The 13,177-nt window shown below is 36.4% G+C and overlaps 1 protein-coding gene across 4 annotated transcripts in view; it reads right to left on the bottom strand.

Moving 5' to 3' along the window:
• Positions 1 to 13,177, bottom strand: part of KDM4C (lysine demethylase 4C) — a 260,992-nt gene that overhangs the window by 233,287 nt on the left and 14,528 nt on the right. For all 4 annotated transcript variants that reach the window (XR_007630468.1, XM_050328708.1, XM_050328710.1 and 1 more), the window contains 3 exons: positions 12,430 to 12,594; positions 6,353 to 6,528; positions 3,504 to 3,618 (listed from right to left, as the gene is read on the bottom strand). Coding sequence is in view for 3 of the 4 variants with exons in the window: in XM_050328708.1 (XP_050184665.1) it covers positions 3,504 to 3,618; positions 6,353 to 6,528; positions 12,430 to 12,573 (435 nt within the window). In the remaining variant the exon portion in view is untranslated. The remainder of the gene's footprint in view (positions 1 to 3,503; positions 3,619 to 6,352; positions 6,529 to 12,429; positions 12,595 to 13,177) is intronic.

Genomic DNA, 13,177 nt, shown 5'->3' with positions numbered 1-13,177 from the left:
GTAGTGTTTTGCAGGAAACCAGTCACCAGATGACAAAGGCCTGAACAATTGGTGCTGGTATCTAGTGACAAACCAGCCCAGACTAAAGAACCAGCCCTAAAACCAGAACTGTAATTGTCACCAAAGGGCCAAGAATCCGAACCAAGCTAATCCTGATGCTGATTCTTCTACAACAAGATGAATGCCCTAAAGAATGAACAAGGACTATATACATATATGTATATGTGTATATACGCGTGGAATATAAGAGAACGTGAAATATAGGTGTTATATAAAAATAGTATGGAATAAGGGGTGGAGAATGTGATGGTTTTGGTCTAGGCCTTCCTGGTGACCAGTTTGTAACCAAGGAAGTGGCCAAGTGCCCAGTATTCCATACGATTTTTACGTAAACCAGAGTATAAATAAGTTGGAGATTAGAGACCTCGCTCTCTTCTCTTCCGGCGAGGTTTGGGAACAGTGGGTCCTTGCACTGGTCTCGCTTATCTAAGGCTGAGGCCTGCAGCGTCCACTGACCTGCCACGTGGAGGTTCGGAGAGTGCTGGCCGTGTCTGCCAATCCTGCTTTTCTAGGGGACGTGGTGAGATCTGTTTTGTCCGTTATTAGTATAGCTCTTGAGTTTGATCGCATATACCTGTTCGGTGTCCCTTTTTGTTCCCTTTTATCCCTTTTTTCCCCTTTCCCTATCCCTTTGGGGATGGGGGTGTTTGGATTCCCTTTTACTGTGTACATAGCATCTTAACTGTGTATAACTGTAATATACGTAAATATATATATTTTTATATAAGTAGCTTGACTTTGGGGTCTTTAATTTTTTTTTAATAGTTTTTTTTTTTGCCCTAAGGGGAGAAGGGAGGGGGGAAAGGAGTTGCTGCCGTGACTTTCGGGCATTTGGCAGGGAGCCAAGTCCGAACTATCAAAGAACCTGTAATTCTCTGGTTTTAAAAAAAAAAAAAAAAAAACTACAAGATCTGTGATCTCTCTGGCACAATGCCAGCAAAGTGCTGGATTCCACAAGCAACAGTAATGTTTCTTAAATAATACACATAGTAAAAATTAAGGCTTCATCATGCTTCAGATACAGGTGTCTCAATATAAAATTGACTGTCACCAATGGAAAAGAAAATGTAATTGTTAAACTGTTAAACTGAAGAATATGGATGTACAGCACAGCAGTATTTCTCACTAATTTTGATGGCCCATGTATAAATATAAATCACATTTTTACTAAGTTCCTTGTGGTTTTCCACCTGAAATTCTGTCAGATATTTACCTTAAATGTAACACATCTCTAACAAACTTTTTTCTTTAAAATGCATTTTGTAGAAAGCATGCATTTGTTTTGTTTCTCGCAAATAGGTTGCTATGACAAATATATCCCACCATTCCCTCTCTCCCATATGGTGCCCAAAATGTCAGTAATTTGTATTCATCTCCTCTCCACAAATAATGACAATCCTGAAGGAAACTGAACAAAACATAAGAACAACCTCTAATTTCAAACAGAATCAAGAAGATCCTTTCTTAGAACTATCTTCAGGCATTATAATAATGGCCAGTCTTCGCGAGCGAAGATCCGGCATTAAGACGTGAAAAATATTAGTTGTGCAAGTACACCATCTGCTGGCCAAAAAGTAACTGTGGTAGAATTATTGTAAGACAACATTTTGATCAGAGGCACTGTAACTTTCTCACCAACAGTTTGGTACCAGTTTTTTTCCTTCTTTTCCTTTATACACCACTGGGCTGTACAACATCACAGTGGCTGACATTAACTGCTCAAGTCTGTTCACACTCCTCAGTGTCAATTGCTTTCACTAACATTCCTCCTGTTATTTATATTTAAATAGTACCCATTTTATCACATGTATCAAGGTTTTTTTAGTCTATTTTTTATTGCTTTCCTCCCCACTCTCTGCAACTTTGTTTCAATGCTTTGTTTCCTTCTCCTATGCATGTAGCATCTGAGCATCTCTGAATGCTGCCCTTTTCACTTCCCCATTTGTTTTTTTTTTCTGACCTCCCTTCCTCAGCTTCCCAATCTAATGAGACTGTAATTCCACAAGAAGGAAATCTCTGACCTTCTCTTTGGCCAGTCAGCATTTCCAAATTGGATATTACTGCCTTCATTCCTTTGGAAATGTTGCACATGCAATAGTAAACTTAAGATACTGAAGCAGAAAGCAAACATAATCAAAACAAAGCATATATTTGTAAAAAGTTATACCATAAGGCATTATCTGCCAACAGTAAATCAAAAAAAAAAAATCAGAGAAGAAAAAGGGCAAACATCTATTTCTTGAAACAAAAACTGCTTTTCTGTGCCTCATTTCGGTCTCTACAAAGCAACAGCCACCTAGAATGTCTTTTTGCCAAAACACTCCAAATCAGAATCTTCAATTACTCTCTAACTTATTTTTTAAAATAGTTAATTGGAATCACAATAGAATCTGGACTTGCTACTTTCTCTAAACAACAGACCACTGCACAACTATAGCTGTGTTTCAAAGATGACATAATTCAGTGCAAAAAGTGAATTGCCCTCAGCCATATTGGTTGACCATATTTATCTTTGGACAGTTCTCAAGTCATCTGTTTTCTGTGAAGAAATATGAAATACTAGTAGAGCCTCAGACCATCTGCCACAGGGAAATCATACTTTTTTTTTTATTGATTGCAGAAGGCAGTTACATAGAACATGAAATAACTCAAGAACTCCACACATGGTAGATTCTTTTAATAAAAGTTTGCCCTGTATTTTTTAAATCCTCAATTTTTTTCTGAAATACCTAAATTTCTTCTGTTAGTCTCATTACTTAAATAATCCTTGCAAAATCTAGTTCCTGTCATTACTTACAGAGCCTAAAAGACATCAATGACTATTGTGTAATTCTTTGGATAATGAGATTTGTGTTCAGAGTCCCTTTATTATCCACAGAGATCTTGGCAGGTAACCAGCAAAATTCATTTCCTTAGGAAATTTCAATTTTGTCTGTTTTAACTGAAAGGTAAACAGTAAGTGTAAGCACATTTCCAGGAAATTGCAGGCATTCCAAGCATGTATAAAGTACAACTATTAATCATATTCCTCAGTGAAAGAGGAAGAAATAAAGTATCTCATCTTTTAATTTTAAAGTAAAAACTTTTAGAGATATTTAAAGTATCTCTAAATTTCCACATAAGTCCAAAGAAAACATACACACTAAAATGTTTATAAACAAATAAATAAGTATGAAGTAATCTCAGAGTTCTGGAGAGTTCAAAGTGAAGAAAGGGAGGAGTGATGATCAGGAAGAGCAGTAATATTATATTGTCTAAAGACAGAACTGTCTGACTCTTGCAGGTGTAGAGTTAATTTCAACCTGTCTTGGAGTCTTTAAAGTGAGTAACACAAAGATTTCAAAAGACAGATTCTCAGTCACAAAACAAAATTTTATCCTTTAAGTACAGTACTCTTTAAAAGAGGGCTGGAAGAGATAAACTTCATAAAAAGCTATGCATACTTCATCATAAATGCTCCCATTGATATCTGCTCCATAAATTGGTGCCACAAAAGTCAAGTTCCTCCAATATTTACGCTCCAGATCTTCGTAATCTGTGTATCTTGGGGTGCGGTATCTGCAGAGGAAGAAGTAGGCAAAGGTTCAACACAGTCTTTCAACAACCACCTTCACAATGCACCATGCTTCTGAACCCAAAAACTGAATTCTAAGAGATCACTTTATTTCAAATTTGCCAAAACAGAGGAATTGCTACTTGTCCTGAGTTCTTATTGTCATGATTAACCACATCATGGAAGCTTCTGCCTGACAACCCCAGTAAGTGAAGTCATCCACCTACCCCAATAACATTTGCTTCAGCCTCCAGCAGCTCATCAGCACATCTACTGACTGTCCTCAGGCTGAACCCCTCCTTTTCATTTCCATTACACACAAAAACACACACAGAAAAGCCATGCAATTAACAAGTATTTATCATTTTCCCACCTCACCACCAACTCTGCAAAGACACAGATGTAGCTCCTGCATAACCCTGCCTCAGAACAACTCAAATTTACTAAGTCAGCCCATGCATCAGCCCTGCCAGGAAAGACCAGTAGTTTCTTCTCTTCTTTCTTCCCCAGTAAAACTTTTCAAAAAAGCTGTAATATTTCAAACAATTGGTATCAAAAATTCTACAATGCAGAGAAAAAAAATATTTAAAGGACTTTCTATTCCTTTATAACAACAGAAGATACCACACTCACATGCTTGATTGAAAGAACCTAATGAACACATGCTTAAATATATTTATGTATATACTTTTATACACATAAATATATTTATGTACATATGTTATACTTATGTAAAATCTTGTGGGAACACGACACAAGCATACTACCATAGAAACATCTATCAGTAGCTTTGCCTTGCGATCCTTTGTCAGACCTTTGTTCTCCCATATTTAGGTCCTCAGAAAACTTGCTCCCCCCCTTTATTGCAACTCTGAGAAATGAAGTTTCATATCAGAACTGCCAACATGCTACACATGAACAACTGGAAAGAAAATCCAAACATACAGGACTAAAGTAGACCAGGTACACTTACATCATGTAATAACTCTGAACAGAGACAAAAAAACTTAACAAAAAATCATCTTAACCAAAGCATTCTCAGCAAGACAGTTGTTTTATTATTCCTTATAATATAACTCCAGAAATCAGATTGTTTATTTCTGCTTGGCACTGAGTAATATGCATACATAAACTTCCTGATTACAGGATGCAGCTATGCCCTTATTTCCCAGAGGTCAAGTAGGTAAGTATTTTGGTTCAATGGTGAGTTGCACATGTCTGAACAAATAAGAGATGAAATCCATCAGACTGAGTACACATGATCTTTTTAAAGGTAACTATGATTTAATTTAGATATTCATGGCCATTGTCTCTTACCCAAAGGAAATAGGTAACATCTAATAGATAACAATACTCAAGAAAAGGGTCATCAACAGACAAGTCTTCCCCGTTAAGGAACAAAATTATTTTTATGGGAGAACAGAGGCTCTCAGCTACCTGATAGTTTAATAAATACAGACTCAGAGTGTCATAGGAGGTTATATGACACATTTTCTCAAGAGAAGTGATAAATATTTAGAATAACCTACAATGAGTAATAGATAGGAAGCCCTCCCAACTGTTCTTAATTTTGACCATGAAACTAAGTTGCCATTTGATTTCAGTAAAAAACATGAAAACTGAAATCAGAAACACTTCCAAAATATGGTCCATAATAAAGAATAATAAACTTAAACATCATGGTATATACTAAAATCTTTAGTTTTGCATTATGAAACTATTTTAACAAATTAGTGTCTCATTTTATTATGAGTTAACAAAATGTAAACTTTAAACATCTATGAAAAAGTATCACTGGAAATTACATCAGATACCATGGAGTTCTTATGTTTTACTCCTACCTCAAAAAGTTACTAATCAATTTTAAAAACTACAAAATAGGTTCCCACTCCCACTTACCAGAGAAAGAATACTGTGTGATAAACACAATTTTTCACAGGTAATATAAGAGTGGAAATACCAATCCATTTTAATTGAAGAAAAAAGATTATCCATTTTGCACTATTATAAAGGCACATATATTATGGGACATAATTGCTGAGGAGTCTCTTTAAAAACTTTTCATGTCCTAGTTTTTCCTGATCTTGATAGCAGCTTCTCACACCTTAATTTCTTAATTAACTTATGAGATAAACTTTGCTTCAAACTAAGGCAGTGTTACCTTCCTCTGTTCAAATATCTTTTCTCCCTAAGATGCTTTGACTCACCTCCCAGAAACTATTTCCACTCAGTTTTGAGAAAATACTGAAGTAAAATGTATTCTTTCCATGTGGTCAAAAGGATAAGGAAGAATTAACATAGATATTCACTGGATGCAGATGAGTTCTCTTAAATTAATGCAAAACTTAAATTAATGCAAAAAATCCTGGTTTTTTTTCAGAATTACATGATGACGGGCCATTCCAGTATCTAGGAATTAAACATGAATAGGTGTAATCAAACTAAAACTCAGATGTTAGGTTGTATCATCTTCACTATTTTCTATATAACCATCTTTTAGAACAGAAAGAAAAAAGGAAGACAGAAAGTATCATGTCTCCAGGTTTTCCAGATACTTTCTTGCTGTCATGGTATCGGATAACTTTCAATAATATAAACAAAAACAATATTCACATTGTTGTACCCCTAGGAGTCAGGAAAAAAAAACAAAAAAAAAGAATCACCATTTACCTTGCATAACTCAAAGAAATCACAATATGTGAAGATAAATACTTGTCTTCCTAAGCAAGACATACATACTTGTTACTGTTGGCCAGCTGCTTGAACTCCTTCACTGTCATGGGCTTTTTCTGAATGTTGTACTGTGTGAAAAGCCCCGACTGCCCAGTGACTATCTGTTGAATTGGAGCAGGAATCACCAAATCTTCAATATCATTATAATGTTTTCTTGGCTTCCACTCCTTCGGTGGGATAACCTTTAAATTCAAAAATAAAAAACAGGACATCACAGTTGCGATATCAGTTCAAAACATCCTGGAAAAAATTGAAAGAATCAGTCAAATATGCCCACATGATCAAATGAACACTTGTTTACAAATTGTTTCCCACTAATTGATTATGTATGCGGTCCTAGATAATGTAGAAAGCAATTCAAAATAGGGATAGAGTCACCTCAATTTACAAGCAGCAACTCAGTCATCTACAGCAATTCAAAGACAACTGCACAAGCATGCTGTACAATCAGAAAGCATTACAACTGAAAAACAGTTCAGAATCCAAAGTATGATACATATTTAGTGCTAAAAAATGCATGAAATTTGTGTTTGGGGATATGGTTTAGTGGTGAACATGGTGGTGGTAAGGTCAGTGGTTGGACTCAGTGATCTTGGAGATCAGTGGTTGGACTCAGTGATCTAACAATTCAAAGATATAAAATTTTGACTGTCAGTTAAAATAAAAACTCATACAAAATCTGGCATTCCCCTGTCTAAATGTTATTTGGTATAAACAGTATATATAACTTTATTTTTTACTGAAAGGTGAAAGAAGTACAGCCATTTTAGAGACCTTCAGATTTGAGAGTGTGTGCAACTCACTCCCTGTAATACTACGGGATGCAACTATTATAGTAAGAGTTTGCACTAATTTAGATATATTATCTCTTATAATTACATGATTTAATCCTCATAATTGAAGATTAAAGCTATGTGCAGATTAACCAATTTTAAAGTTAACATATTTGTTTCAAGTACCACAGAATTGCCCACAGTCTGTGAGAACTACTCAGAAGATTCTGAAGTGTTAGCAACAAAATCATTAAGGATTTCAAAGAAGCCTATAGTAACACCAGTGTTCTTTAACAGGGTTGTGTAATTTTGAACATTCTTTGCATATATTATTTTACCTGAAAACAGATAACTCTCTAGATGTTAACTGCATCACTTTTAAAGCACAGGAACAGAAAATGTTTACATTTTTTTTGGTTTGGTTTCGAACTTTTACTCGTTCAGAGGTTCAATGCCATGTTTTTGATCTACTCCTTATATTCATTATTTTCTGCCATGCTCAAATCAAATTTTCACAAATCACAAATGGGCAAATTGTAATGCTAATGTACTCAAACACTTCACTCCTCAAAGAAATCCAGTCAAGACCATTCGTGCTAACAAGTACAAAGCTGTCGTGGTTTTGCCCTGGCTCAATTTACTTTTATACCCCCACATACAATTACTATTAGTTGAGAGAAGGTTTATGCAGACAAAAAGAGACTGAATTGAAAAAAGAGTATGAGTATTTATTATTAACAAACTAAAACTAAAGAATTATATCTACTTAAGTAAAAGGTATTATGTATTTACAGAAGATACTTCTCCCCCCACCTCCCTTTATATCAGTCCAAGGAGGAGAAGCAGTCTTTTTCTGTTCTCGGAATTCCAGCTCTCTCTCTCTCCAGTAATTCTGCAGCACTTTCGTCGCAGTTGGAATTTCTTTATCTCTCTCTTATTCTGTGTTGGCCTCCAGGGCTGGGCCTACCCCCCTCCTGGGTTAAAACCGAAGGCTGAGGGTTACCCAGGTCCTGAAGGGTCTCCTTCCATAGGCTTGCAAGGGGACACTTGCTTACTATGGATCTTCTTCCACAGGGTTACAGGGGATAATGGTTTAAGAGTTCACCCCTGTTTCCCTATGGAGGTCCCTCCCCATGGGAGAACAGTCCTTGATTGACTTCTCGGCATGGGTCTAGTCCGGATCCCTTACTTGGATCTCAGTATCCTACCAGAGCCGTTTCCTGCTAAAGCGTAGGTTCTCTCAGGGTCACAAATTTCTAGCACCAGCAGTATGGATCCCACACATGGATCCCAATATCCCTACCCGAACCGTTTTCTGTTCCAGCGTAGGTCCTCTCAGGGTCACAAATCTTCAGTAACAGCATGGATCTCTCACTGAGATCCCAAGTTTATCTGAGCCGTCTCGCTCCAGCATAAGCATCGTCCCCTTCGAGAGTCACAAAGTCTTTAACAGGACTCTGCCTCATCTGAGCCGCTTCTGCTCCAGCATAAGGCTTTCTCTCTGTTAAAGTCACAAATCTCTGGTGCATTCACAAGCTCCTCTGTGAGCCGCACGGGGGGTCTCTTCACCCCAACAAACTTCTACAGGTGGCAGGGTTTTATTTTTTCAGTCTTTACCCTGCTGAAGGGAGGGAGAGCGGAAGGGAGAAAAAGCAGCTCTCCCCCCTTCAAACTTTTCTTCTCTCTCCTGCGACTGCAGCTTTGACCTTGGAAATTCTGTTATCTCATGGCTGGAATTCTTCTGCAGCGGTTTCTCGTCTAAGCAGTTCGTCTTTTAAACTTTTTTTTTCTTCACTCTCTTACAAGAGAGAAGAGAGACTTCAGTACTACACCTGCCCCCCCGGCCCAAGCCGGGGAGGAGGGGGCCTTGGCCCTCCTCGGGCCCACCGCGTCTCTCCTACATGGCTGCTGCTCCTAATTTCAACTGCGCCACAACCTTCTCTTCCATTTTCTTAAAAATGTAATTAGCAAAGGCGTCACTGAACTTTTTGATTGGTTTTTTTGTCCGGAAATCACCTGGACAAAACCATCCTCAGCCCCAGGGATGGGCTGGTGGGCAAAACCACGACAAAAGCAAAGGACAAACATCAAACTGAAGAAAACTTTTAAGAAAGTAACATACTTCCAAATCTAAAGTTTTTAGTTCAAAAATAAACAGGCATTTTTATTCAGTTTTTACACAGATGTAACTCCCTCTTTTCTTTTTTTTGCTTCTCAACTTCCATAGGACTTCTGCTGTACAGGGACTGCTTAGCAAGTTTCAGTGTTGATTGCTTTTAGAGAAAAAAAGTAAGCGAATCATCTTGTGATTCCTACTTACTTCTTTCACAGAAATCTTGAATTATATGCACATCAACAAAATGTAAAATGTTAATTTGAAGCAGAGAAATCATGCATCCAGAATATATGCATAGAAATCAAATATGTGCACAGAGATTTCCATTTTCATGATTATTAAGCATGAAGTTGTAGGTTTGGTTCAAATATATGAATACTGAAAAGCAATATTTGCATTATCTTACTTAAGTCAAGGTCAGTGTGTTTTAGGCAATAAAAATATTGTTGTGAATACAAGTTCAAAATATCTCCTTCCAGCTAACTGGAGCATGTTTATTGCTGCTGTAATTAGCGTACTGGTAAAAGAAGTGAATTCTCTGGAAACTGATATACAAAGTATCACTTTAAAAGAAAATAAAAATAGAGTTGTTGCCCCAAAGAATTTGCATTTCCTAACCAAGATTAGGACAAAGGCTGAAAATGTTAAATTATCATGTCCAAAGCGGCAGGCAACTAGACAATGTAAGAGCTGGAAATAATGACCAGATCTCTGTGACCTGTCCCACTGAAGCCTCTACATATTCCCTTCAGTAAACATAACTTTCTCAAAGTCAGGTAAGTTAGGTTTATTCAATGGAAGCAACTTAGATCAAATTCAGTAATCAAGCTTTTGAAAGCTCAAATATGAAAAAGGAAAAACCTAAGGCAAAGTTTTGTCATATACATAAATATTTATTTATTTATCAAAGATCCTAAGCATATTAATACTGTCTCGTATATTGTAGTATGATATGCATTCAGGTTTAGATAGAGACATCTTAGTTATACCAGTCTCCTGCAGGAAGACTGCAGTTTAGTACTACTAAGGTTACTGGGGAGTGCTCTCAACACATACACTGCTGTTAAATGCTCTTTCATATATTGGTAATCTCCTGTTGAACATCTGACCCTGAATGGCATCAGCTACTATTTATATGTAACTACTTCTCCCCAGTTCCTCTGAAAATTGTTTTTCTTGCACTTGTCAATATCTATTTTCAGCATAATGTTCAAAAATTACTTATCTACTTGCCAATGTGACTGAAAATTAATTTCACTATTTTGCTCTACATAAATTCAGTTTGAGACTTCAAAACAATTCTTATTCCAATAAAGACCAACTAATCTATCAGCTCGCCTTGTTTTTAATTTGTTCCATTCTTTCCAGTCATTGTTTTCCAAGTCTTGGACCCCTGTAAGAGTAAGACTAAATTAGACTTTTCTTATGCCTAAAGCTCATTCCAGACTTTCAAAAGCCTAATGGCATTTTTTTGTTGCCAATATTGTTTATCTAGTACCTTGATCACTTGTTTCAGACACAGTATTAGGAACTTACAGGGTAGTTGTGGTTTTTTTAACTTTTTATTTCTCACTGTCTCTCCCTTCTCCAATACGTGCAAGACTTATAGTCATTTTATCCCTATTTACATACACATGTTCTTCTACAAAGGTAACAGGTTTTCTCCCCTCACACCTTCACATTTAACCTAAGGTGTTGGATACACCTACTCTGATCGTGTTCTCTGTTTAGAGGTTAAATTACTGTTTCTGCATATGCATATAGTTCTGGTAGTTGTTACTCTCTTCACATTAATACTTGAGCTTGTACATGTTAGATTTCAGAAAAATAAGGTTCTCTGTAAGGTAATTTTATATTACTATCAAAACAGGAAAAAAAAATTTTTCTTGTTATTTTAAAATCAATTTCCAAAACCCAGAAAATATCCCTTTGCAGTATGAATTGTTCACTTAATAAGATTTGTTTTAAAAAATACTTTATAAACTTTGTTGAGATATATCAAAACATAGTGAAAAACAGAACTCAAAATTCTGAAGAGAAAGTAGTAATATGTAGCAAGTCACTGTGAGACTAAAAACTTAAATGCTTTAACTGCTATTCAAGTAAGCAAGATGATGTCACTACAATGCATATGAAATTTAGTGTCCAAAATCAAAGGATTGCAATAGTTCATCCCCACACAAACAGGTTCCATAATAGAGCTGAATATCGGAAAAATTCAGCTCAGGTTTTCCAGTGTTGTCTATTTATCACATTTCTACTTCTGTTGGCAGAGAAGTATTTGAGAATATGACCTATGTGTAGTCTGTCCTCAGAAATAAAAAAATCAAATAACCTACAAGGTTTCCAAAGGGTGAGGAGTTCAGTTTTGCCTGGGTTTACAGGAAGCAGGAGGAAGGAGTGGGCAGGGGAAAAGAACTGCAAGTCTTGTTTCTCTTCTCTAAGATTCTAAGTGTCTTGTCACTTAAAAACCCAATGATGGACATGGTTATCCCCACTGAGCATTTACATTAATTAAACTAGTACTTCTACGACCTGCACCGGGTCCTGCTCGTTTGAAAAGTAGCAGAACAGATACAGCATAAACACTTATATAATGTATCACTAAACTACATCAGACTTTAACCTCTGACAATCACTCTCTGTGAGGGGACGGACATATGCTGTAAGGTCCTGGACTTGCCATTGTTCAAAGTCACAGACAATGTACCTCCAACGCTCATTAACAAAGAGATAACATGATAACCCTTTGAAAGAAAGTTATTTCCATTCAAACAGTGCCTCACACACGCCACCACTGAAGGTATTGGGATTATTTGCATCACTAAAGCTTTACATAACCCTGAAAGACCAAGTTCAACACCTCTTCAAGACTAATTTATACTGTGGACTCTCTGTTTAGCTCTGATTTGACAAAAACCAGTTTATATCTACACAAAATGAGATCCTATTTTGCTATTGAAGACTTGTAAATTAACAGTTAGAAAACAGTATACATCATCTTCATTAGTCTGCATGAAATATCAGAGATACTGAAAGGCTCTTTCTTAAAACAGTAACAGATCAGTACCTATTCATTGAAAATCATTTGGAATGTTAAATACTAAAAAGACCAGGGATTGTAATCAGCAAAATTCAAATACTGGGAGAATGAGTATTAGGATCACTTTTCCTACCATGTTATAGATGTTTACCTTTGCAATTCCAGCCCTATGAGCACCCTGTGATTCCATGTACGCTAAGTATTTGTTGAATTCCCTGAATTCATCCATTGAAGGTCTAAAAGTCATGATTTTGCAGCTTGGGTTCGGAGGACTATCTGAGATGACAGCAGCCATTTTGATTCGCTTTCAATCCAGCTTTAAAAAAAAAAGAGAAAAAAAAGAAAAAAAATAACATACACTGTAGAGTATAAACTGCAAAACGAATTCTGAGATTCAACATACTTGGTTTCAGACATGAAAAAAGCTTCTAAATTCATCTGCCCAAGCTAGTATAAAAGGTACAAAACAAATGTTTACTTTTTCACTTTACTCTTTTAAGAATAGTTAGCTTTTACCCAGCACAAACACTGTTGTAAGTGACACGTACACAGTGCAGTCCATACCTCTATTTATACAGTATGTTTTCTCAAGTTAACCTGGCATCTCCCTGTGTAGATCCATCTGGATGTTCTGTATTTAGAGAGGTATATTACACAGGCACAGTCTACAAGAGTAACAAAACCACGTTTGATAAAATATCACTATTCCTATTTAGTAAATGGTAAACAGTAACTGTTCACCTTCCTACTCACACTGCAAATACAGAAAAGCACTTTATTTCCTAGCTCTCAGCATTTTAACAACAGGACTACACTACTCCTCATTCTCTGAAAGCTCTGCAACAGAAAACAGTATGCAAGTGATACACATAAAATGAGTATTTCCTCTTATTTCCATT

Source organism: Myiozetetes cayanensis, unplaced genomic scaffold (genome assembly GCF_022539395.1).
Source record: "Myiozetetes cayanensis isolate MyiCay16 unplaced genomic scaffold, myiCay2020 scf4, whole genome shotgun sequence".
NCBI classification, from domain to species: Eukaryota; Metazoa; Chordata; class Aves; order Passeriformes; family Tyrannidae; genus Myiozetetes; species Myiozetetes cayanensis.
The sequence above is the reverse complement of the archived record's forward strand: the minus strand, read 5'-3'. Positions and strand labels throughout refer to the sequence as shown.